Source organism: Diorhabda carinulata, chromosome 1 (genome assembly GCF_026250575.1).
Source record: "Diorhabda carinulata isolate Delta chromosome 1, icDioCari1.1, whole genome shotgun sequence".
NCBI lineage: Eukaryota > Metazoa > Arthropoda > Insecta > Coleoptera > Chrysomelidae > Diorhabda > Diorhabda carinulata.
The window spans coordinates 21,742,692-21,768,030 of record NC_079460.1 but is presented as its reverse complement, the minus strand read 5'-3'; the positions used below and the strand labels follow the sequence as shown (position 1 = coordinate 21,768,030).

At 32.1% G+C, this 25,339-nt stretch overlaps 1 protein-coding gene across 1 annotated transcript; it reads right to left on the bottom strand.

The window, feature by feature from the left end:
• Nucleotides 1-10,677: 10,677 nt before the first annotated feature.
• LOC130893296 (nuclear factor interleukin-3-regulated protein) lies at nucleotides 10,678-14,698 on the bottom strand. The gene is made up of 2 exons (XM_057799283.1): nucleotides 14,466-14,698; nucleotides 10,678-12,575 (listed from the first exon to the last, which is right to left on the bottom strand). The coding sequence occupies exon 2, from the start codon at nucleotides 12,553-12,555 to the stop codon at nucleotides 11,389-11,391; it is 1,167 nt and encodes a 388-aa protein (XP_057655266.1). The 5' UTR covers nucleotides 12,556-12,575; nucleotides 14,466-14,698; the 3' UTR covers nucleotides 10,678-11,388.
• Between the last annotated feature and the right edge of the window lie 10,641 nt (nucleotides 14,699-25,339).

The window sequence follows — 25,339 nt, the reverse complement described above, 5'->3', positions numbered from 1 at the left end:
AAAAGTTAAGTGGATTCAGCTCCTGCACTACTACTATTTATGTGGATGAAATTATTACTCATTGAGAACCCGCTACCGGTAATTCACAGCCGATCTGGAAGACATCCAGGAACCACAATAATGAATGTTGCGAGGAGATTACTGAAATATCCTTCGACATTAAACGCGTGTTGTTCTTTCAGTCCTAACTGAAACAAGCGGCATAAAAATTCACACCCATATTTGAAACTGTTCAGACCCCAATGCCCCCGTAGTAACTATCATTGTGATTGACATATTGACATCCCAAATATTGACATAGCGATACGACTGGTGAGTGAATTGTAATTTCTAAGTTTCGTATACAATTTTGTACTTTGACACATTTAGTTGATAAAAATGATTATATAAATTTTTACTAAAATACTGAATTTGATTTGGTGGTAATCGTTTATAAATTGAGATTAGATTGCATGTTAATTGTTCTTTAATTAACAATACATTAAAACTACATTTAAAATAACATATAAATTATATTTAACTATTGTGATCACAAGATTTGTTATACGTTAATCATCAATTCAAATTTGCGTTTTTTACAGAGGGTGTCTCATAAGTAATGTAGGTGAAACAGCTCAAGGCTTGGAGTCGCTTTACTGCTTTCCTCCATCTATTTTTGTTCATGGCTGCTTCTCGCCAGTTCTCTATTCCTATTCTTTCTAAATTTTTCCCGTGGATGCCCTCTTTTCCTTTTCTCTTCTTCTTCCCTTAGCAAGGATCTTTTCACCTAACTTTTTTCGTCCTATCTGGCAATATGCCCCATCCGAAGGAGTCTTTTTGCTCTGGCCACATATCCCATCTCAGCTTGACCATCATAGAGTGCTTTAAAATCTGCGTTCGTTTTTCTCTTCGACTCATTTTGCTCTCGCACTCCTTCGAAAATCTTCGTGAGTACCTTTATCTCGCATATGTTTATTTTGTTTTCTTCTTTTTTGTTTATGGTCCATTACTCTTCCATACAGCACCGTTGATTGTATAACTGTCTTGTAAATAGTCCTCCTAAGGCTAGAAACGGTTTGTTCCTTTGGTCGATTTCCCTGGTTTCACCTCCTTCGTTTGTCACTATCACCTGGACTTTATCAAATCTATATCTTTTTTTTTGCTCTGTCGTCACTTTCAATTGGTTGCAGCTATTCAGATCCCTTCCCAGTTCGCAATTATTGAGCTAAAACCAAGAAACATCATACTTACTGTATCATTTAAATATTTTCCAAAATATTAATGCATAATTTCTGTTTTTTACTGCATTTTCTAGCGTTCAGCTCCTTGATTTGTATTTATAGCATTGACTTAATGATTCATTTCCTGTTCTAGAAAACAACAAGCCTGGTTAGCATTTTGTAAGTTCAGGAACCCATCTTTCTTGAATCTTGGATCCAGAACAGTGCTGATTTTAGTGATGGTTTTAGACTCATATGGAAAAAGTCGAGATTCAATCAACCCTTGGCAGAAGATTTTTGTACATACTATCAACATTTAAATAATTGATAATTCCATAGGATTTTAGAATATTCAAAGACGAAATCACATTTTTTTTTCTATATATATATTATATTTCTGTAGGAATATAATCAGTCATACAATATTTAAATGGCATCTGCAGTCAGTGTTTCGCTTCTTGCTTGAACTGCTGGAGGTATTTTTCAGGAATTTATCCATTTCCATTTAGTGTAAATAGAAATTTTGAAATTGCAATAAGGCTTTGACGACTTGTCCATTGTTATACTAGCGCGCTCGCTCAGAGAATGGATATTGGCGAGCAATCTCAGCCAAGAAGGCAGTCAATAGGACTACGTGTATTTCAAGGTCAAGGTCATAGGAGAGTTGTACTCTAAAAATAAAATTACCCCTATTTTTTTCAATACAAGATACATTAATTCACACTATAAAAAGAGTTTCGGATTTGATTAGAACGGATTCCTCACTTTTTTTACCAAAAATCTTACTTCATATTCTATCACATCTTCTCTTATCTCCATACACTTTTCCAAGTGGTATTCAATAAGTTGGATTCTCTTTTTGTAATAAGAATCGTCAAGCTTCTCAAATTACCTATTACCTTCCGACATTACCTCTTCATTGTTAGAAAATCTTTAATCATCGAGCCATTTTTTCAAATCTGGCAACAGAAAATAGTCCGAGGGTGAATAATTACTTAAAAGAAGAACTTTCAATGTATTTGCGCTGGAACATACAAGGAAAAGTCCACAGGACTAACCCACAGCTGCAAATTTGGCGCTTTTATTTACAGGTAAGACGCGTTTGGGCTCGCTAGCAAACCCTGTACATTATTTACTTAAACGCTAGGTATCGCCTGCACTCTATTTAATGCAGATTTCTTGCAGGCGATAGGGAATAATGCGGCTGTAGCTGTAGCCGCTTCGATCTTTTCGTCTAATCCTTCCACGTCAAAAATAAAACTCGTACAATATTGTATTTTCCGGCAAATACTAAATACTAAATACCTTTAGAAAACCAAGAGATCTGCATAGGAATCAAATCCTATTTCAGAGCCATAAAAATCAACCCAATCCAAAAATTTAGCACTACTGCTAATAGCTAATCTGGCGAATAGGGTGCATGAGGTAGCAATTCAAACTTTAATTCATTAATTTTAGCCATTGCAATAACGGATGTGGAGCTGGTGCATTGTCTTGATGAAACAACACTTTCTTGTTAGCCTAATGCAGCCGTTTTTGCTTGATTTGTTCACTCAAACATCGCAGAATACTCGCCGTTGATAGTTTTTCCTTCTTTAAGATGGTCAATAGAAATTACCCCAAAAAATCGACGCCATAACCTTGCCTGTAAATGGAACGGACTTTGCCTTCTTTGGAGCTGGTTCCCTCTTTTCACTCCATTGCTTTGATTGTTCTTTTGTTTCGGGTGTGATGTGATGGACCCATGGTTATGAAACGGTTTTATTTTTATGAAACATTGCCAAACACTCGATGCAAACATGATCTGATTTGACGAGTTGACAGAATTATTAAAGAAAACCGCAGATTCACCATTACTGCTTTGTCTACGGAATTTCCAGAAATTTCAAGGTTTGTTTTACACTCTACTTGAATTCATTGGCGACAACTTTCTTTGAAGAGGGTATATATAAAAGCTTGTCCACAGATATGACAAATATTAGTTGGGATAAGGCTTTTCAAATCAAAGTGTTGTATCATATAAAGATGACCAATGTTTTCCATGTTTACAAATTCACGTTCACTATTGATGGCTGCCAAACAAATATTAAAAAACGTCTTCAAACTTGAAGTGTGCAGTTTCTAATTCTCGAGCAACTACCGCCATCTTTTGTTCAGGCTTCTGGGAACATCCTCGAATTTCATTTTTGAAATGTAGATACTTCTCACCACATAAAAGCCTTTAAGAATTGTTAATTTGCTGCATTTATAGACTGGCTTTTTCTATAGAATTCGTGTTAATTACTGTATCAATCACATTAAATAATTAAGACATAATTGTGAATAATAAGACGTTCCAAAATAACCAAGAAATGATTTAAGTGAACATCACAACGCGATTGATATAAAAACATTATAAAATTTACTGTTGAGATATAATAAATATAAAAAAAAATGTTAAACCACTTTCATGTCTTTAGCGTTTTTGATAAATTTATGGTATTAATAAGAATTGTTAATGATTCATTATCATTGTGTACGAAATTCATATTGGTTCAACAACCTCTAACTTAGTCATTTGCGTAGTACGCAAATAGATCATGCTAATTTTTTGACAATCATATGGTTTTCGATTTCTGAATAAACTTTTAAAGTTTAGATTTAAAGTGTTTCTAATAAAAATTTTTGAAATTATTCATTTCGACATTCTCCTCTTATATAAAATAAATTGACTATTCATACTTCGAATAATAATTAAAAGCATGAATCATTGTAGGTAATGAAAAATTTTTTATGCCCTGGATAGGTTTTCGAGAGACGGAGAGATAACTTACGCTTTATCTAGGATTGTAAATGCGGTAAAATTCAGTTTCCCTTGCCCAGAAAACATTGTTTCAAATACATGATGGTTAGAGATATTCTCAATATTTACTCAATAATATCAAGCTCTGAATTATTTTCTTTCAATATATCGGTTAAGTTTAAACGCAATTAATTAAATTCAGAATATTTTGGATCTATTTAATAGGAAGGATTAGTAGCTCAGACCTCGGAAAAGTTTGAGGTCAATATGGCCGATGGTAGCACGTTGGTATTGTCATTCAGATCAGCCGCCTCAATAATCTCGACTAACATTAAATCTGTAGGCCATAATAGATCACTACCATCAATACCGATCATGAAAACATTCTGGAGCCAGCAATTTGATTGAGTATAATTCAGCTGCTCTATTTACAAAGAAGGCTGGCAGGATTTGGTTCTGTCTGTACATAAAATATATTTTTGCTTGTTGAGTGTTGAGGTTGGGAGCAATATGTCTTGACAGAGTCATGACGCCTAAGGCAGTTTCACGAAAACATTAAGCAACAGCTTCTAATCGTCTATGAGGCTCAGATTCGTCTATCTTTCGAGTAATACTTACACTTTTGGAGCTCTGCCCCCAAGTATACCCTGGGGATGCTCTACTGAATGCAGAAGAGAGCAATACGTCTTATAGCCGATCAAGAGTTAACCATTGGACATCTTAGAGCATAAAAGAAAGGTCGTTGATCTGACTCTGTTTTACCGATACTACCACAGCAGATGATTCTTCGACTTGTCCAATATATTTCCATCTACTCAACAGGCAGACGTGGCTCATGAATACTGACTTCGCGTGCAGACGCCCAGAAGATCAATTTATTGGGATTTCTTTTTTGGAGAAGTGCAAGCTTGTGGAGTCAGCTACCAAGGAACGTCTTTCTCGAACACTACAACCTACAGAAGTTCAAGATCAACATCCACTGGCAACTCGAACTACTCGAGTGTAATAGGGTTAACCTTCTTGTGCTTGCTCTTTACATAAAAAAAAAATACATCTTGTTTAATATAAAATATATGTACTAAATGACTATTATTCCGTATGAGTAGTATCTTCATTATTTTCGAGGTCTGATTGATTCCATTGCTTTGTTTAAAGCTGTAAACTAATTATCGACGATGAAGTAATTTGCGCGTCTTGAAGACCTTGCAAATTTCATTGAATATCGATAGCCAATCAATCATACATCGAATAAGCAAGGATACAATGAATTAATGTAATAAAGTAATATGTAAACTTTTTTATTCTGAAATCATATTTTTGTTTAACAAATATTTATATGCAATTAATAAGGCCATCAATAAATATGTTGATTAATAAAATGTTCATTGTCCTGTTTAAATGATGAAACAATGAAATTATCAATAACTACATCATCTTTTATTTTAGCAATATTCAATGTAAATATATAGGTACTTCAAATTGAAAAACAGAATTTTTATCAAATGTGTATGGATATTAAGATTAAGTTGTTTAAACATGATAAATCAGCTGCTAATCTTGTCACAAATTATTCTGTTTAAAAGTTACGTGAAACTTTTTGAAAAAAATTAGGAATATCTTATAACTTAGGTAACAGTTTGGAAGTGGGATCCACCCTATTTTTTCCTTTATGTTAATTTTTTGAGAGGGTTTGAGATAAGCCTTGGAAAGCGAAGCAGTGTGGACTAGAGCTTTGCCATGAAGCAAGCCTATACCTCTGCTGATTTTGCCGTGACTTTTCTCAATAATTTTTTGATGCAACTGCCATAGTAAGTGAGAGTAATATGCCAAGTTTGCGGTTGTATTTCATTCTTTAAAGTCACTTAAAAAAACACCATCGCTGCCCTAGATTATTGTAGCCTTCTCGCAATCTTTGCTTTTTCGGACTCTTCATTCCGATGTAATTTTTTTGTATATCGGGTCATAGTAAGACCATACCTCGATCACCCCATACAATTGATCGAATTACACTTTTTTGGTCCTGGCAGCAAAGCTCTAAAAATTGCTTTCAACTTTCTACTCAACGCTGCTTTTGCTTTGCGCTGAGAATTGAAGACACCCACTTTCCACTAATTTTTGTTATATTTAGATGCACATGTAGGATGCTTAAGCTGTTTCCACACAATGTCGAACAAGTGTGGACGTGTTGCACGACTTTGTCGAACCATGTCGTGTCGTGTCGAACCGAACCCGATTCACGTCGGTTCGGATCAAAGTCAGTCGAATCGAATGCAGCAGAGATGACGGACTTATGGAAATAGTAGTGTCATTCGACTAGGAAAAAAAAAGGGGAAAAGACAATTAAAAATGTACAAAGCCAATTTACCAGGGAAAGGAAGATGATTGTCAGTCGCCACGTCCACATGTACTGGTCAATGTGGACTGGTCAAAGTCGAACGTGTCGATCGACATAATGTGAACATGGCTTTAAAACACTTGTTTTGGAAATGTCGGTTTGTGTAGTTTCACCATCACAAGAGCTCCCGCACGTGGGACATCTAATGATTCTTGACCCCGGCGAAACAATTTAAACCAATTTTTAATAGTTGAAAATAGTGGAAAAAAGTCATCGAAAACAGCCTCTATTCTGTTTTGTGTGTAATTCTTCTTTAATTTTATAAAAACGAAGATCGAAGCAGCCATTTGAAACTTTGTGTAAAGCCTGTTGAGACTTGTAACTGACGCGTGCATAAATATTTTTGAGAACACACTCTATTTACTACATATATGTAATACTTCTATATGGTCAGTTTTTATAAGTTGAATCTGTTTCGACTAAGGAAGACAGGCAACGATTTCTATATCCTCCGAGGCTCCATCTCGGTTCTGCGCATTCTCAAGTATGCGCATTATAGATAAAGTATCTCGAACGAGAGAGAAAATGAAGATTGTCGGCACCGTAACGAAGGGACGTTTTTTCCCATACCAACTGTCCATATAGGAGTATTACATATATGATTTACTATACTCATGGATCGCATTACGTAATTATTTCATGTAGCCCATTTGGGTAAAATTAGAACTATGGAGGGTAGAGAGAAGGAGGAGTATTAAATATGGGAGGAAAGTTGAAAAAATGTCCAGTTGTATATGGTATATAACAGATCAAAAACTTTCCAGAATGGCGCTGGTGTAGACAAAGGATTATGGCAGTAGCCACTGTGAATGAATTGTATCGTAATATCATATATTGAAAATTTAAAATTCCAAGTGTGGAAAGTTTTCATATATACAGATTTTTCTCCTTAATCTCCACCCTCCATAGCTAGAACTGAAGAGAGCCATCGGTCATGTAAATATTCTATATTATTTTTGAACGAAGTGAAAATGGTAGTTATGTAATAGAATCCAAAGATTCCAAACATTTGTGCTAGCAAAAAAAATGAGACGATGTTTTCAAGTCATAATCTGTAATAAATAAAGCGTTCAAACAATGATAAGTCCAAACAAAAATTATTTGAATACTATCTTAGGTCAATGACATTTAGCTAATTTCTGCGAAAATTTTATATATATGTAATATTTATAAATGATATATATATATATATATATATATATATATATATATATATATATATATATATATATATATATATATATATATATATTTGCAGATATAATAGTTTCATAATATTGAGTGTCCCATATTAATTTCATGGTCAGTGCACAAGATGCGAATTATATGCGTTGTAGTTTTGTAAATGTATAATCTATTTTTAACTGTTTCGTGTACCCATAGATTTCACGTGTAAAAACGGTTTTGACCTTTATTAAAAGTTTTAGAAATCTAATAAATATATACGGGGGCTGGAATTAATTTTGGAAATTACTTTTTTAACCTCATATGTATATGAGGCATTTCAAAACATTCTCTATTTTTCTCTATTTAAATCTAATTTTTTATAATAGTTTCTGCTATTTTATCATTTGTCTATGTTACCAAGAGTAAATAAAAGTGACGGACTAATTATATCAAGATGTATTACGTCCTTATCTAATAATTTAACACGTATTTTAAAAACGCATTATAGAAAATTAAATATATCAAAAATACACTGAAATTACATATAAATATTTCTGTTACAATTATGAAAGATGAAGAAAAAATTGGGCAAAGTGAAAAAAACAAACATATCAATTGTAAAAAATGTATTAATAAAAGATGCAATGGAATACGTAGATATAACTTAAAACGAATTTATCAAAGCTAACAACATATTTCAAATTGAGAGAGAGCAAGAAATTCGTTGCTTAAAGTTTGGTATTTTTGGTTTGTTTAAGGTAGGCCGTGATATAGGAATTGCTCCTCTGCAGGGCTGGAGTTGTGGTGGTTTCGTTGTGATGTGTTCGTCTAACTACTGGAGCTTGCAAGTAAAAACGGTTCTTTTTTTTGAGAGGTTATTATTTTTTAATATATTTTCTTCCTTAATCTAATTTGAGGTGTATTACTCCCTATCGTCGGCCATTTGGTTGGAGAGACACCGGTTCACCAGGTTGCAGGGGAACCGCAGAAAACCTGCAACACCGACGATCGACGAACAGTGTTGGGTGGGTATTGGAGATGGAATTTATCTGATTGATATGGGGGAGGAGACAATAAATAATAAAACCTACTTACTAATCGTACGGTTATTTGAAATATTTTTCCAGAAATATCTAAATATTTCCAAAAATTTTCATAAATTTACTTGAGGTAATAGAGGTTTTCAAGTTTTTATTGGTCTGTACAGAACAATGGAAAAAGGTTTGGATTGGTCAAAAACCCTGTGTATTAATAATTATATAGGAGTATCATAAGGTCTATTTGCAAATAAAAGTTGGGTTGGAAATTTTGTTTTATTTTGATTCCAGGAATCTATTCCCGACAAATTTCACAGAAATTAGGGATAACTTGCTTAGGGCTGCATAAACGAACGACCAGTGATAGGTCGACAAAAATTTTTTTTTCTAGTAACACAAGAAGAAGCATATTGTGATAAAATGGACCTATACAAATACGAAAAAATGAAAAAAATAATTGTAACACACACAATTAGTTTTTATGTTTCACATTTATAGAACCATTTTCATTGGTAAAATATTTATTAAAAAACTAATTTTACGTTTTTTATATCGTATATATTGTAAATATTTATAGTTTACATCTAGTAAACATGCCTCACATCTATTAAAAACAAAAACTTAAAAAAATCACTTTAAATATCAATTAGCCCTACTTTTTCCTTTTACAAGGGGTTACACTTTCTCTTTTCAAAAACCAACAGTAATCACCCATTATGGCCGAATCCCATCGCCCTTGACACCGAATTTACATTGTTTTAATATCTTGGTGCAACCTTTCACCCAGCTCATCACTGACAGCTCCCAAATCTTCGGAAAATGGGAATGGGAAATGAGATGAAGAATTTTCAATAACATAACAATAACCCCCAAGAGATTTGTTGCCCAAAAATCCCCTAACAACCCTAACAAATGCCTCCAATGCTCTAAGTGAACTTTTTTGCAAAATTGTCATCGTCCAGCAATTTTCTTATTTGTGGCCCAATAAAAATACCTTCCTTCAATTTGGCATCACTCAACTGGAGAAAGACTTCTCTAAGGTATTTGAATCACTCTCTTTATCCATAGCCTTTACAAAGGTTTTCATCAATCCAAGTTTAATGTGAAGGGGGGTAAATGGACATTTTTAGGATCTACAAGGGATATAAACTTAATATTTTGAGATCCCAGTTGAAACTCACTTCTTGCTTGCCAATTTTTTTTTACATAGTTTTGATCTACTTCTAGACTTTCCCATAGATAAAGTAAACAGCAACTAATTCTGAACGTGGAGTCAGTAGGTAGAGGTCGTGCTCCGCGTTCCTAAGTAGATAGCCGTGCAACGAAGCGTACTTACGAAATAGGCAAACGGATAAAAACCTAGCAACAAAGATAGGAAAACGGGACAATCACAGTATACAAACGCCTAATAGACTGTGAACATCGCTGAACTGAGCACTGTCTAAGCCGTTTTGTAAGAATATGGGGTGTGCCGCGACTCAGAATTGCATGCTGAGAACTAAATCACGAGGTAACACTCGATACCCAGAGGCAATGATTGAGAGCAAAAAAACTAGAAAGTAGTGCAAAGGAACATCATGTCCAAGAAGGAGAAAGATCTTTTCTATATTCCGATTTTGAGTAATGTCATGTTTTTTACGGTAAAAAATTCCTGGTACGATTTATGCTACGAGGATATATTGAAAAATTCTTAGACTACTATAGAACCAAACAAAATTTCAATGTCAAAATTTTTATTACTCAACATATTCTCCTCTTAATTGGATACATTTATTAGAGCGAACTTGCAACTAGACCTCCACAGTTTTATTACCTCCTCGTTGGGAGAAAATAACCCTTTTAAATACAGGTACTTGATGATGGCTCGATACTCCAATTTTTCGATTTTCACAATTTCGGTGGACATCTTTTTTCTTTCAATGTATTGCGTAATTTTGGTTTACTTTTTTGACGTGAAACTTTCCATTGACACTTCTAATAAGTCATTGTTTGTTGCTATGGTAACGCAATATTTTGTTTATGCGTGGAACTGGTCTAGGCTAACTAGATGTCAATACATCCTCGTAGTTCAGGAGAAAAAGGGAAAAAAACAATGTGTTGAAAACGATGCAAATATTTATTTTAATACATAATTAGGATACATTCAAACGGTAATAGGAAAATATTGATATTTTCATTATAATATGTATAGTTATGTTTAAAGCTGGACAAATGACAGATTCTGATTCATACATACATGAACAAAGTGAACATTAGATTTTGAGGTAATGTCCAGCGATTCTAAGATATTTTATAAATATACAATGAGATAACATAACATAGTAATATAGATCGCTAGTGGTAAATAACAAAAATACATACATTTATACATAAGATAAATAGTTAAAAAAATCACACATATTTTCTTCAGCTTACATTAAAAGGTACGTTAATCCCTATGATAAGTTGACAAAGTAGAATCAACTGATGGTGATTAAATAATCATATATTTTACTTTTAAAAACCTTCTGTTATTATTAATGAACAGCCAATAAGTCAATATTGTAAAATAGATATGAATGAAAAAAAAAACACAAAAAAAAACAATTATCATAGGAAAACATTGGCAAATGAAAGCAGTGTTTGTGCTAGACGAAGATATCCATCAGTTTAAACCTTAATTAATATAAATAAATAACTACAAATATAATAAATATGCTCCGTTGGAGCACGATATGTCCAATCTCCTTTGAGAATCATCACAAAAACAGTGGCGTTTTGGTAACCACTTCATCACATCGACAACTAAACTAACAATGAGAGCCCTCTTTACTTTTCTTTCCTATTCATCATCGACTTGAGGTGCTCAACTTCGGTGGAAAGTCGAACAATTTCTGAATGCAGTCTGTGTTTTACAGTGGTGTCACCATCTCCACTGTCTTGCATATTTATTTGGGACTGTTTAAGAGTCTGAAGAGTAGCAGCAGCTGTTGCAGCGGCCGACCATTCAGCTCCAAGAGAAATTCCAGAGTCCCTTTCGTCGCTAGAGCCCTCGCCATCCCAAGGAGGACTTGCGCGGGGTCCCGGCTCCTGCTTGATGTTTTGAAGGGCAAGAAGAGCATTTGCAGCGTCTTTATCGCCAAGGTGGGATTTGTGTCTTAATTTTAAAGGCAAACTGTTGTTGGGTTCATTTGTGGTTAAAGCAACTGGTGTACTTTCGTCTCCAGAATTACTTGAGACTTCGAATGGTGACTGTACTCTGGATCGAGATCTGGAGAGATTCAGGGCATTGTTGGAGTCGTAATGGATACCAGCGTGGTAAGATAGTTGGTAATGTGGATGGTGGTAATCTGGTTCTCTGTAAGCTGGTTCTAAATGTGATGATGGGGGAGGATGGAGAACATTGTGAGGATGCGGCATTTGTTGAGGCGGCGGGGAGCCGATTACAGGTTGATGTATAACAGGTGTAGGAATGGGGCTTTGGGTGGTAAACATAAGAGGTGTAGCTGTATGAGTAATTTTTTGCCTCTTCGATATACTGAGAACTTGTTCACTAGATGGTAAATTAGCCAAAACTTTTTCTACACAAACAACACTTTCTCCACAGATTCCATATTCTTCCTTAATAGCTTCCAATTGAGCTTTAAGAATAGCATTCTCTTTTGTTAATTCCACTACACGTTGTTCTAATACCATATCATTAAATCTCCTTTTTTCTCTAGATCTTTTTGCAGCTTCATTATTTCTTCTTCTCCTATCCCAGTAACTGTCATCCTTCTTGTTATCTGGAGTAAATTCCCGCTGTTTACGCTGGGAGAACAATTCTTTATGTTTAACAGATTGCATCCCGTAGGAGGAATTGAAATCGTCGACTGGAGTGGTCGAGTTAGACAACATTTCACGTGTGTGCGTTGCCGGTAAGTTTGAATTCAGATGTGGAATTTCACCATTTACAGGGGAACCACTTTGACCGCGGCCCACGAATTCGGCAACCATTATATGCTGTTTTATTACATCTGTAAAAAAAGAAAAAGCATTGTTAATTAACTTGTTCTATTATGTAATATGTAATATCATAGTTCATTCAACTTGAAAACATTTTTTAAATTTTATAATTGAAATATATTTTTAGTATTTTAATGATAATATATTTGTAAATACACATTGTATATAATATGAGCCAGTTGGGGGGAATAATATTAACGATGCAGTCGAACATATTCTAATCTAATCTAACAGTACAAAAAACTTCTGTATTTACATCATTTATTTTCTATTTATTTTGTATAGGTGGAATTTTATAAAAATATTTATTACAACTATCCCGGAAATCGGAAAAATATTTCTCAGAAAATGTAATTATTGCGTAAGCACCTCCAAAATACGTGTAATAATAGACGATATGAATAAATCGTTCTAGGAAATTATCTGGCACGTTGTAATTTTTCAATAAATTATATGATAAACAATTTAAATTGCGCATATCTGATGAGACACGATTCGAAACAAAATACGTCGCAAAATTTATAGTTAATATAAAAATACCGTTGAACTAGATACTGAAAAACCTTAAAATCGTGAAGAAACTGGGTCAAAGTCTCTTACATAATATGGTAGATCTATATTAAAACTCACGCTCAGATATGTATTTGTGTTCACAGAATATCATTAAACCAAAGTTGCCAACGCTTTGTTGTATTTTCAATTTGTTCTTAATAAAAATTACTTTTATAGTCTAGGAAATATCTTCATGTAAAATAATCAATTCGAAAGTATTTTCATTATATTCCGAATGACATTAAAAATAGATAATAGTTGGGAAGCGCTTAACGAAAGTCATCAAGATGTAGACATTCAAAAAAGGTTTTACATCGAAGTCATTATTAAAAATTTATTTCAATATTATTGCTATGACTATAATATCAATTCGTGTACTGGATACATGTTGCTTTTATTGCGTAATCTATAATTCTACTTGGTTCCGTAACAATGATCATACGAACTCAATTAGAGCACATTGTTACACAAATTATACTGGCGTTCAAACATTTTTATGAAACTGACCTTACTAACTATATTTCATTAATTTATCGATATTATTCTATTAATTTCGGCGGTAAAAAAATTGATTGTAATCGCGAAGTCAAAGTGTAGGTAACGACTTTCCGCAGATATCGTTATCGACAGATTAACCATCTTTTAACAACAAAGGAAACTGGTAATACCATTTTGTAAACAAGTCTGCGAAAATAATCATTTATAAAAGTTATTGTCTTAGCTACAACTGTTTCCATAAAAAAAACTATAGTACGCAATAATTTTGAAAATTTCGTACCTAATACCCAAAAAATATCTACCAGGAATATATGACTTGCGAACTTCCCCTGAAAATAATGACAAGGTATAAGTTGGATTTTCCTATTACCGAGTCGTAGTGTGAATCATCGCGGTTTGTAAGAAAACAATGGAAAGCCGAGTAGTCGCCAGTTATCCACGAAAAGGCCAGCGGGCAAGAATATAATATTACGTTAATAGTAACATAACTAGGCTAGTAGATTAGTTCAAGATTGCGATGCAATATTCAGTTCATCTATTATATAATAAGTTTGTTTAATAGTAATAAAATGACGTATTTTAAAAAAATTCTTTTGTTCTAGTTAAGTAGTACTAATCGAGGCCCAAATATTTATCTCGATTTGGCACTAAAAATAATTCTTAGAATTCGAAATTATTTTTATAGGATTATGAGATAAATATTTCAAAATAGCGCAATTGAAAAACAAAACAACCGCTTCGCAATTTTACAAAAAAAATTGCAGTACACTGTCACACGGGGGTAAAAAAATAACAACAATAACAATTTAATTAAATTCGAAAATAATTTTAAAAAGTAATTCGAAACTCACCAACTACACTAGTTGACGTGTTGAATAAATTTTGTGAAAAACTTGTAGAGAAATTTAAGCACTTGAAAAAAAAACAATGTCAACAATAATCACAATGTGATAGTCACTTCACGCGTCCTAACTAGAAGAGGATTCGACAATAACTGAGCGATAATCACGAGCGATTCAAGTTAACTAGTCGGACTCGCACCGTGCTATTACGCGACAGCCATAACCGCGTGGTGCTGTTGATCATAGTCGCCGGTGGGGAAAGTCAGAGGACAACACCCTCAGTGACTCACCAATCAGAGCAGGGACAACTTTGGTATTACCAGGGATTCGCAATAGTTTTTCCTTTGTTCTGATTAGAATGCGTCCGATTGTATTTATTATTTTTCATCGCATAACCACATTTATTAGCGGCTTCAATATTTAGATAGTGAATTGAGATTTTAGTCCTTATTATAACTTATAGTCTCTATATAATTTATTAGTTAATTTGCGTATTTAAGGTAGTTTATATTTCTTTGAAAATAAGATCTGATACTTTTAACATTATCGCTAATTATAGAAATAAATTTGAAATATGTCAAAATATTGAAATAAGATAATAGTTATTTATGCAATAAGCGAGTAAAGTAATACTTTTTTCACGTTTACGACGATTTGATTTCTACTAGTTTATCTTACTCACGAATTTCATACAAAATTTTTTCTACGTCCGTAGACTTGAAAAAAGTCGACATAACAATTTTCATTTTGTAATAGTACAACTGTGAGCATTATTAATTTGAAGTGAAAAAGAAGTTACATTACTATTGGTACGTGAATTGGCTACATTTAACGAGTTAACATCGTCTATAGTTGTATTAGTACTTATTGGATTGTTGATGGAATCGGGAACATTTACAATGTTGCTTGAAGTTGAACTAGTTGTTAAAGTTTTCACTGCGGAATCCATTTTGTTGTTTATTGAGTCGTCTACGTAACCCTTGCTGCAGTTGCCGATTCAACAACATCTTCTGATGTGCAGCTCAAACTTTCTTCACTATTACTCTACATCACTCCTTTTAATTAGACACAAAAGGGATTTTCTTTAACGAATATCAAGAAATAAAAATGTGACAGTTTATCGGAGAAACGAATTGACATGAGAAACAAAGCGTTCAAAGTTCACTATTTTGATAATTTTATAATTGAGTTAAGAAATGAGACGTTACGGTACTTTTTTTCACGCTTTTTGGCCGATTCAGAAATTACTTTCTTTATAAATGCAAATGAATGAAAAAAAACGTGAATATTATAACAGGCGTAGAAAAATATAATAAAACTGTTATGAAACAGAAAATTATAATAATAAAATGATGACGTTATTCATTTATACGACAACTCACAAACAAAATAAACAAGACCCTACGAATTCATATCGAAAACAAAATAATAATCTCATTCGATCTTGGGATGATTTTTATTTCGCCATCAAATGCAAACATAATGAAAATTCATAACGGCATACCCTCTAAAGCTGCACAAACCAACACTTACAACAACTTACTTCAAAATTGATAATGAAATATATAGATAAATTGATGATTGTGCTATAGGGGCATCCATATCAAGTGTTACAGCAATTATTGTAATTGAAGATCATGAAGAAACCGTCTTAAGCGAACTTAATAATATGAAGATGATTGTAATTATTGCTGTACCAAAAAATCGAATTCTTATCCAAAAAAACTTCAATTCACAATCGAAATCGAACAAAGTAATACAATTAATTATCTTGATGTCTTGGTCCTCAAGATATTTTAACTTTAATGTTATCTTGGCACAAAAAAGATTATAATCGAATCACTAATTCTTTTCTGATTGATTCAAGCATTTTAGCTGTTTGAAGTACTCTCTTCTTTTTTTTATTCTGGTCACATGAAATTAAAATTTTTCTCTTGCAATAAAAATTGTTTTATAATCAGTAGAGTATCGTCAGCAGTTTATGAGTTTTGGCAATCTAAGATGATTTTAGGGTTGATTTTCTGATTTTTCTAAAATGGTATCAACTAATCAGCAAACTTGGTAAATATGAATGATGTTAGTATGTGGAATTTAAGATGTCCTTCAATTATGTGTATAACTTATAAGATTTTTTATAGTTTTTACTGCTTAGATCAACGATGCGCATTTTTTTCATTGTATCAATTAGATTATTTAGATTAACTAAATCTTCAAAATTACAAATACATGTACATTTTTACAACCTTTTAATTCTTGTTTGTGAATTGGATTGAAATTGTTGAGTTTTTTTGGGTTAATCCAGTCCTTTTCAAAAATAATAAAGTGTCTCAGAATACTGTCATTATTACATTCTTTTTTTTTCACTTTGCTTCGTTGCTTGCTTATGAGGAAGTCCACAAACGCGCAAAATATGATTTGAATTTTAATACCTCAAGTCCTGGAAACGCTTAATATAATAATAATATTCTATTTTGATTAGTTTCTATTATACAATTATATGAGTGAGTCTTTGTAAAAATTTTTCTGAATATGGAAAAAATTGAGTATTTAGCTGTCATCAAATAATTCCTTTTAAAAGGAATTACGCCTACGTAAATGAAAGAAGAATTAGGCACAATCATTTACGACCGTAAAAGTCGCAAATTGTAAACCTGTTCTAAAAAAGGCAAAGTCAATTGTATAGGCAGGAAAAGTGATGGAGGATTTTTGGGATAGTCATGGGATTGCGTTCATTGACCACATAAAAACACAATAATAAGACAGTATTCTGCATTTGAAAAAAGAAAAGGTTTTTTCCATCAGGACAACAAACCCTTATAATTATTTCACCAGCATGTTTTCTAACCTTAACATTTCAATATTTTGAACTATGACTATTATTTGGAAGGGCAAAAAAAGTTTTAATTGGAATAAATGTATAGATTTTGAAGGAACTACGTGGAAAATAAAAATGATTATGACAAAAAATGCATTGTTCCTTATTGAAAAAAAGAAATGCATATAAAATTCTATATTATTTGATATTAATCACTTTTTTCACTATCTTACGAACTAACTATAAATTACTGCATTTAAAATAAAAAGAAATAAGATTGATTTTTGTAATATATGTAATGTACACGGAATTTTGAATAATTTCTAGTACCAGTAAAACAATTCCAAATGATTCTGATCTAGTGATTTATACTAGGAGTACTGAAAAACTTTTCGTACTAACAAAATACCAAAGAACATTAATTTTAGCATTTAGCTAAAAAGAAAAAAATCGTATTCTAAACAGTTTTGCTAAAACTTGAGATAGAAAAAATAAGAAAAATTATATTTTTTCATTAAAGATAACTCCTATCATACTTCTTGATGGCTATTTAAAAAAATTCCATTATGTTAACGATATCATTTAAGAAAAATACTGCGTTTTATTCGCCAGTAAACAAATTTCTTGTGTAATCACTAGAAATTGCGTCACAAAATGAATTACGCACCAGATAACAAAATAGTGTAAACTCAGTTCTTTGACCTGACAATGATATAAACTATTGCTGTTTCCCTCGTATATAAACGGTAATCCATCCATCAAAACTGTTCATTAGCAAAAATATTGCGTCATAAAAATTTGGAACTACTGAATATAAACTTATTGAAAAGAAATAAACAACACATTGAAAATAATTGTTTTTTCTACAATTTAATTAAAAATATATGAAAATATTACTCATATTCTTATGTTTTTGAAATATTAATCTACTTTAATTTCGTACATAGGATTGTGAAATATTATGAAATACGATTTAATATATTTAAAGAGAAATCAAAAAGGGCAGTACAAAGTAAAACATATTATTTTTTTAGATTTATACTGTAGTATATGTGTCTACTCATAACTTTTGTATAGGGGAGACCAAAATATGACTATTGGGGGCAAATTACCTCTGTACTAAATTGTATCCCTACAAGTTTCGAAGAACATAATATCTTACACTGTACGAGACAAAGTCATCAAATAATGGTAATTAGAAGTCGATTGAACCATTTTGGGGGGTTAATTAGAAGTGATTTAATTTTAAAATTCCACAGAAGTTTAGTTTTTTTATCTGTCAGTTCATTTGAAAAATTTCACTTTCATACCATGGATATTTTATTTCTAAAAATATTTTACTCTTATAATTTTCCATTATCATTTTCAAACAAAAGTGACATGTTTTCAACAATGTTATTTAGAAAGTTATGAAAAAGTTGAAGGTTGCTATCAATTTATACATTAAATTTGAGAATTCATTCACAATTCAGCTCTTTTAGTAACTAAATTGTTATAATTTCTTTTTAATTAGTGGCAAAATCTGATTTAGCATATTCTCTTATCCACGAACTCATACGATGTGCTAATTCATATATTAACCGATTTAACTCTGTAATTATTTTAAAAATATAACTTTATTATACAAATGAAAGCATCCGAATGTTTGAAATGATTTGAAACAACTTTGACTTGGCGGTTAATGTCAGTAACCGGTAGTGGCGTAAATTTGGGTTACATAAAAATAGGCGAACATTGCTTTTAACAAAAATTTACAGGTAATGTTGCGGGGTCAGTAAACTGCTGCCTTAAGATGATAATAAATGATACTTCAAAATTTTCTCAATAAACTGCCAGAAAAATAATCGATTATCAGTCGTTTAAATAATAATCGAATGAGGATAACGGCCCAATAGATTTTTAATTAACATTCTGTATTTTTTTGTTGTTTATATTCAATTGTATTATCTGAATGAATAAACAAAAATTGAAACATAATTTATTAACATGGAAACAGGCAGTAATCTTAAGGAATATGAATATCAATATTGTGGTGGAAAATTAAGCGGGAAACAAAAAAAATAGCAAAAAACACCAAAATAAACTTATATAAATCAATATTCCTACAAATCCTTGAATATGGTAGCTTACAAAGTTACTCAAAAGCAAAATTAAACCAGCAGAAATGAAGTCATAGGTGTCACCAGGAAAGATCGAATAAAAAAAGAAATGGCAAGAGAATTAAAACAATTGAGAAACACCTGCTCAAATGGTTTGGAGACCTTTGTAGAATAAACGACAATAAAGGGACAAAAAGGATTTGGTATGCTAGAATAATAGAAAAGAGAAAACGAGGGTGCTCGAAGGAATCTTCAGACAACACCATTGACGCAACTTTAGGAGAAAAGAGAATAACTTGGAAAGAGACTATAAAAAAAGCTAGAAATAGAAAGAAAGGCGGAAATTAGTGCATTAATAAAAAGTAACACACACACCCGATACCCAAAACGAATCAGCTACATCTTTGTGGATTACTTTGGTATATTCTTATGTTTTCCATGAACATATACAGGTACTGTTTTTTTATGGGGAGCCGTAATTTTTTATTTTCGGATGTAGTCACGCCACTGTATGAGTGTAATGTTTAAATTATATATTATACAGTATCTTTATCAAAATTCAGAGAAAACGGTAAAACTTTCTAATTTGGAATTTTCTACCTGTTTCGACTTAGGTCTCATGATAAACAAGAGATTAACAAATATTTACGTTTTTGAAAGAGATAAATTTGTGGTTTGACGAAAAGTAACTGCGAGGTAATAACTTTCTAAATGTTGATTTTCATCTATTTGCACGATTTGAGCTACTTTATATGTGGTGTTTTCAAAATGGTGTATAACATCAGTAGAAAATAAAAATTATGGGAATTTACTTAAAAATTTTTGAACGTGCTAAAGGGAAAGCGCATATTCAGTAATAATCATTAAAATAAATATATTGATCATCCGTATATTTCAAAGTTGATGACTGATTCAATGGAAACGAAATAAAGCAGTTGATAAGAAAAGTAGCTGGTGTATCACGAAGACTAAGAAATGTTTGAATGATTCGAAGAAGAAGACGTGTGGAGTGGCAATTAGAGAGAGTTGATGAATGATTCTATGGAAACGGAATGAAGCAGTTGATATGAAAAGTAGCTGGTGCATCAGGAAGACTAGAAATTTCATGCACATAAATACAATTGGTACAAGAATAAAATGAAGATGTCCACACAAATATGTTTTCTTTCATGTAGGAACATTCCACAGATATGGAACTGAAACTAATCCACGTTCATTTGTTGTAATTAACACCCAAAAGAACCCATACAGAATGTTTGACCTAGTATTTTCGGGGATACCATTGTCGATATGATATGTATGCCTGGTAATCAGATCCAAAATTGTTGGAGACGACAATAACCTTTCTTCATCTTCATACAACGGTTAAATATTTTCTTAAGAGGCCTATCAAGTTACTTGGTTGAGGGTGTTGTATGTGGTATAAGGTATTCTAGTTTTCCTGCCACGTTATTTTGATGTTAAAGTAAGTCCTTTTGAATAGTTATGTTATGGGTGATGATTTAAGTTGAAGCACTGTTTTCCTGTTGTTCGGATGGTTCGTTACGTACGATGCCAATGTGAGGAGGTAACGAAATGATAGCAGCTTTTGTTTTTTGGAATGAGACAAGTTGGTAGTCATTGGACAATGTGATGAGAGTCAGCCTATACATATTGCAAGGAGCTTATAAGGAGAACTATATAAACGAATCCACATTATCACATATTGTGGTGATCTAAGTGTTCATTCATTTAGTATTTACAACTTTTGTCTTTTCTTTCTTATTGTCTTCTGTTTTTTTGCTTCTTGGTATGTTGTACTTCGTTTTTTAAGTATAGTACTAATTAATGTATCCCATGTTGCTTTAAGTATTCTTCTTTTTTTGTTTTTGCCTAATTTTGCTTCCCATATTCTCTTCACTCGTTTTTAATCTTTTGTTCTTTGTAAATAATCCCACCAACTTAACTTTCTTTGTTGTGATATAATCTCCAGATCTTGTCGTATTTGGCTTCATCTTTCTTGAGACTTTTTGATTGATCAAGTAGTTGTTTATGATGAAATATGTAGCGTTTTAGCAATCTCTGTGTCTTCATTAATTGTATTTTCTACTGCTATTCCAAAGTATTTAAAAGTGCCCACAGTTTTAATCCTCTGACCTTGTATTTCTATATTTATTATTTGTTATTCGAGTTAATTAATTTATGATAGTTTTTGTTAAAAAAATGTTTCATGAATTAAAATCATTGAAAGTTTAATACTTAAAATAATTAAATATCCTCGTATATGTGAGTAATTTATATCATATGAACGAGCGCTGAAAACAAAATTTAAAATAGTCTACGTAATTTCGTGGGTGTGAGACATTGAGAAACCGGTCCGACACTGGTGATTTTTTTGCAAACAAATAATATTTATCAAATATTTTTTATCTGACAAACAACGATTGAATTTGTTAATATTTTCATATGAAAGGCAAGTCAATGAAGACTGATAATTATTCGTAAAAGGGGTTAAGTACCTTTGCAGAATTTGAAAACAAAGTTGTTTTTGTTGAATTTTTTCAAACGTCAATAACATGTTATTTATAATCGTCTGCAATGCATTACAGGTATGGTAAAAATACTTTATAACCTACGCGAAAACAAAAATAAGATTGCACTGGCGGCGAATAAGGTCAAAAATCCAATTTTTTTCATAAATAACTTGTTTATACTGGGTGAAAATTTATCTCTTCGTTAATATAAAAACGCATTAAACGTAATACGAGGTACAGTTATAAGAAAACATCAGAAGTGAAGTCAGAACCGAACGCGATTACAAATAATACTCGAATCAAAAATAGATCATCAGAGAGGCCGCTCAATTTTATATTTCCTCCAAATATTTTATTATTAATATAATAAGTAACAGTTACAGAAATTGTTTCATTCTTTAACTTTTTATGAAGAAAATTTTTGGGCCCAAAACATTATGTGATCATGAGTATTATACAATCCACCTAGAATGAAAATTCTGATGCAATCCCTCCCTGGTACTCACCCACTTGTTAAGCCATTTTCTGTCCAATCTATTTCTTATGATTCAAGCTAGGATTTAGTATACGACATACAAAAAAGTGATACTCCTATAATTCACGGAGTCTGCGACATCCCCTTTTTTATATACTGGGTAAATGATTGACTTATACATTCGCTCCCTCAATGGTTCACCACCATACTTTATAACATCTATTGGAATCCAATTTCTACCGGTATTTTTGCCATTCTTCATATTATTTAATACTTTCCCTACTTCCACTTTCGATGGTGTTTTCTCTACCAAGACTGGTTCATTCACTGTCTTTTCTTCTTCGAACTCGTCTTCTTGTTTTGTTATTCAGCAGTCCATTGAAATATTCCTTCTGTCTATCCAGTGTCTCTTTTTTCCCCCCATGAGTGAGCTGTTTTTGTCTTTGTAATATGTTTGTCCGGTCAATTTGGTTTCCTCTCTCTGTACATTTTCTTTGCTTTCTTTCCCGTGTGTTTTCCTGTAGGTTTCTTCTTTCCAATTCCCGTTTACAGCCTTCATCAAACCATTCATTTTTGCCTTTTTATCCAATATTTCTAGTTCTTGTTTCATTGTTCTCTCAATCTCTGTTCACTCCATTTCAATATCTTCTAATCTTTTTCAGATTTGTGGTCATTACATTTTCAACTTTTTTTGCCACAACTTCATTCTTTAATGCCTTTACATAATATTTTACTAGATCCTTAGACTTTCCTCTGTATTTTGGTATTTCTTCTTTTAGTCTTATTACTATCAATATATGGTCTAAGTCCGCGTCCGTTCTGACATCTGTTATCAATTTTGCATACTTTCTTTCCACTAGTACATGGTCGATTTGGTTTGTTGTTCGTAAAAAAATATATTACATGTAATAAAATAAATTTTTAATCCTTGGAAGTTTGGAAAGAGATAATATAAATTTTTTAATTAAATTAAAACGGGTGGCGGCTGTATGCCACTATTACGAAATATATTTCTTGTAATCGATCTAAATATGTAAACATATTGTTGATATTTGCACAACTGCATAATCCTAAAAATAATATACATCTGATAGAATCCGTCAAAAATATTTATATCGACATTTCCTTTGGATTGCCTCATTTATGTACATGATTTATTCCATTTTTTTAAAACGCACTTTGTTATTCACTTTTAAACGAACTGACCTTCACCTTTCTCACTGCAAATGTTTCTCACAAGGTAGCGATATATATTTCGATAACAAAATATTTTTATTTTAACAACTCCTACTTAAGTTCTCTTTTCGCGGAATATAAATATTTTCGAACTTGAATAATTGACGTTTTTAAACGATGTTTTACAACGGAATTAAGTTTTATTTAAGTACATATATCGAACAAACTTCTTGACTATAACAGACAATCATTAACAAACATAAAAACATCTCTAAAAGAAAGAAGATGAAGGGAATAGAAGATTTCAAATAATGAAAAAGAAAAATTAAAGATAACGACAAAAAGGAACAAAGCAGCTGCAGATATCGTGAATATAGTTTATGAATGTATTATAAATTGTCTTTTGTCACTAAGTTGACACATCATCTGTCATTCAGAGATTTTTCTCAAAAAACGATATATTATTTAGTATTTAGTATCGATAAACTGAAGAGAGTTCAATCCAAACTGTTCAAACAGATTAATACCCGTTGGTATGATCTCAACGATGTGATACGTAGGGACCTAAAAGCTCCTCCTGAGTAAGCAGGCTGGACCCATACCCGAACCATCTGTTGGTTAATCTACTGGACCGTGCAAAATTACTTGATTTAGTTCATAGATTTGACTAAATGTTGAGATAACCGTAAAGTAAATGACAAACTAGATAAGAATATTGTAAATCTGATGCCGGATCTCTAGCTTACACTTGAATTTTAAAGGTACTGGCTGGATTACTCATTTTTATCTTTGTATTCAAATCACACTATTTTGCGTGAGTTTCGTACTGAGCTCCAATAAAATACTCAAAATTTGAAGATGGCAATGATGACCAGTCACTGTTAAGTTTCAAACAAAAAAGAAGAAGAAACTTTTTTGGCAATCTCGTCAACTTGAAATAATTCCAGATTCATCAAAAGTAATTTGACAGAAATAGGTACTTTGTATATAGTAGAGGCAGCCGTCCACAACGATTTTTTTTAAAGCAAATCATTTATGGTCTCTTCTGCCACTAGAAGTGCAGTGGCTTGTTTCAAACTAGACTTTTGCTGAGGAAAATATCATTAGTGAATAAACATGGCAGATGGCTTTCAGCCTTGAGTAGTAGGAATAAGTCAGTCAATTTTTGATTTTCTAGGTGGTAAAGTGGATTTTTAGGTCCCTAGCTATATTTGCCTAAATTCTGGATTTGGTCAGTTAAATGTACGTTGAATAAGTTCAATATCTTCAAATATTTTCGAATGACAGTTACAACCCCCAATATATAGATTTTATGGTCCTAATAATAGTCTTTGTCACTAATGTATCCCCAAATTTCTGCGAAATGTGAAACTATGGTCCCGAAAAATGTGACGTGAATATGAATAGCTGAAAGGAGATATTGTGAGTGTGAAATCCCACCCGTAAAATCATATTGTAGAATAATAATGAATAATAACAGATAATTGAGAATAGCTTAATGGTTTTCGGGAAGAAAGTGGTTGAGAATATATATTATAAAAATTAGTAATAGTTAATGAAAATACAAAAAATACTGTGACAAGTCGAAGAATTGTAATTTAAAATATGAAGGAAAGCTTAAGATATGTAAATTTAGTCATATTCATGTACTGAAAGATAACAGAAAATAACGAAATTAGGGCGTGAGATGTAATAAATTTACACTGTTAGCACAAAACGTGAAACAGTAAGAAAACTAGATTTGATGAATTGCATTAATATGGTTTCAATATATAACTGAACAATATAAAATTTTTGCTGTTAAT

Coding starts and splice junctions, on each gene's coding strand:
- LOC130893296 (XM_057799283.1), bottom strand. CDS start 12,555: ATGGTTGCCGAATTCGTGGGCCGCGGTCAAAGTGGTTCCCCTGTAAAT.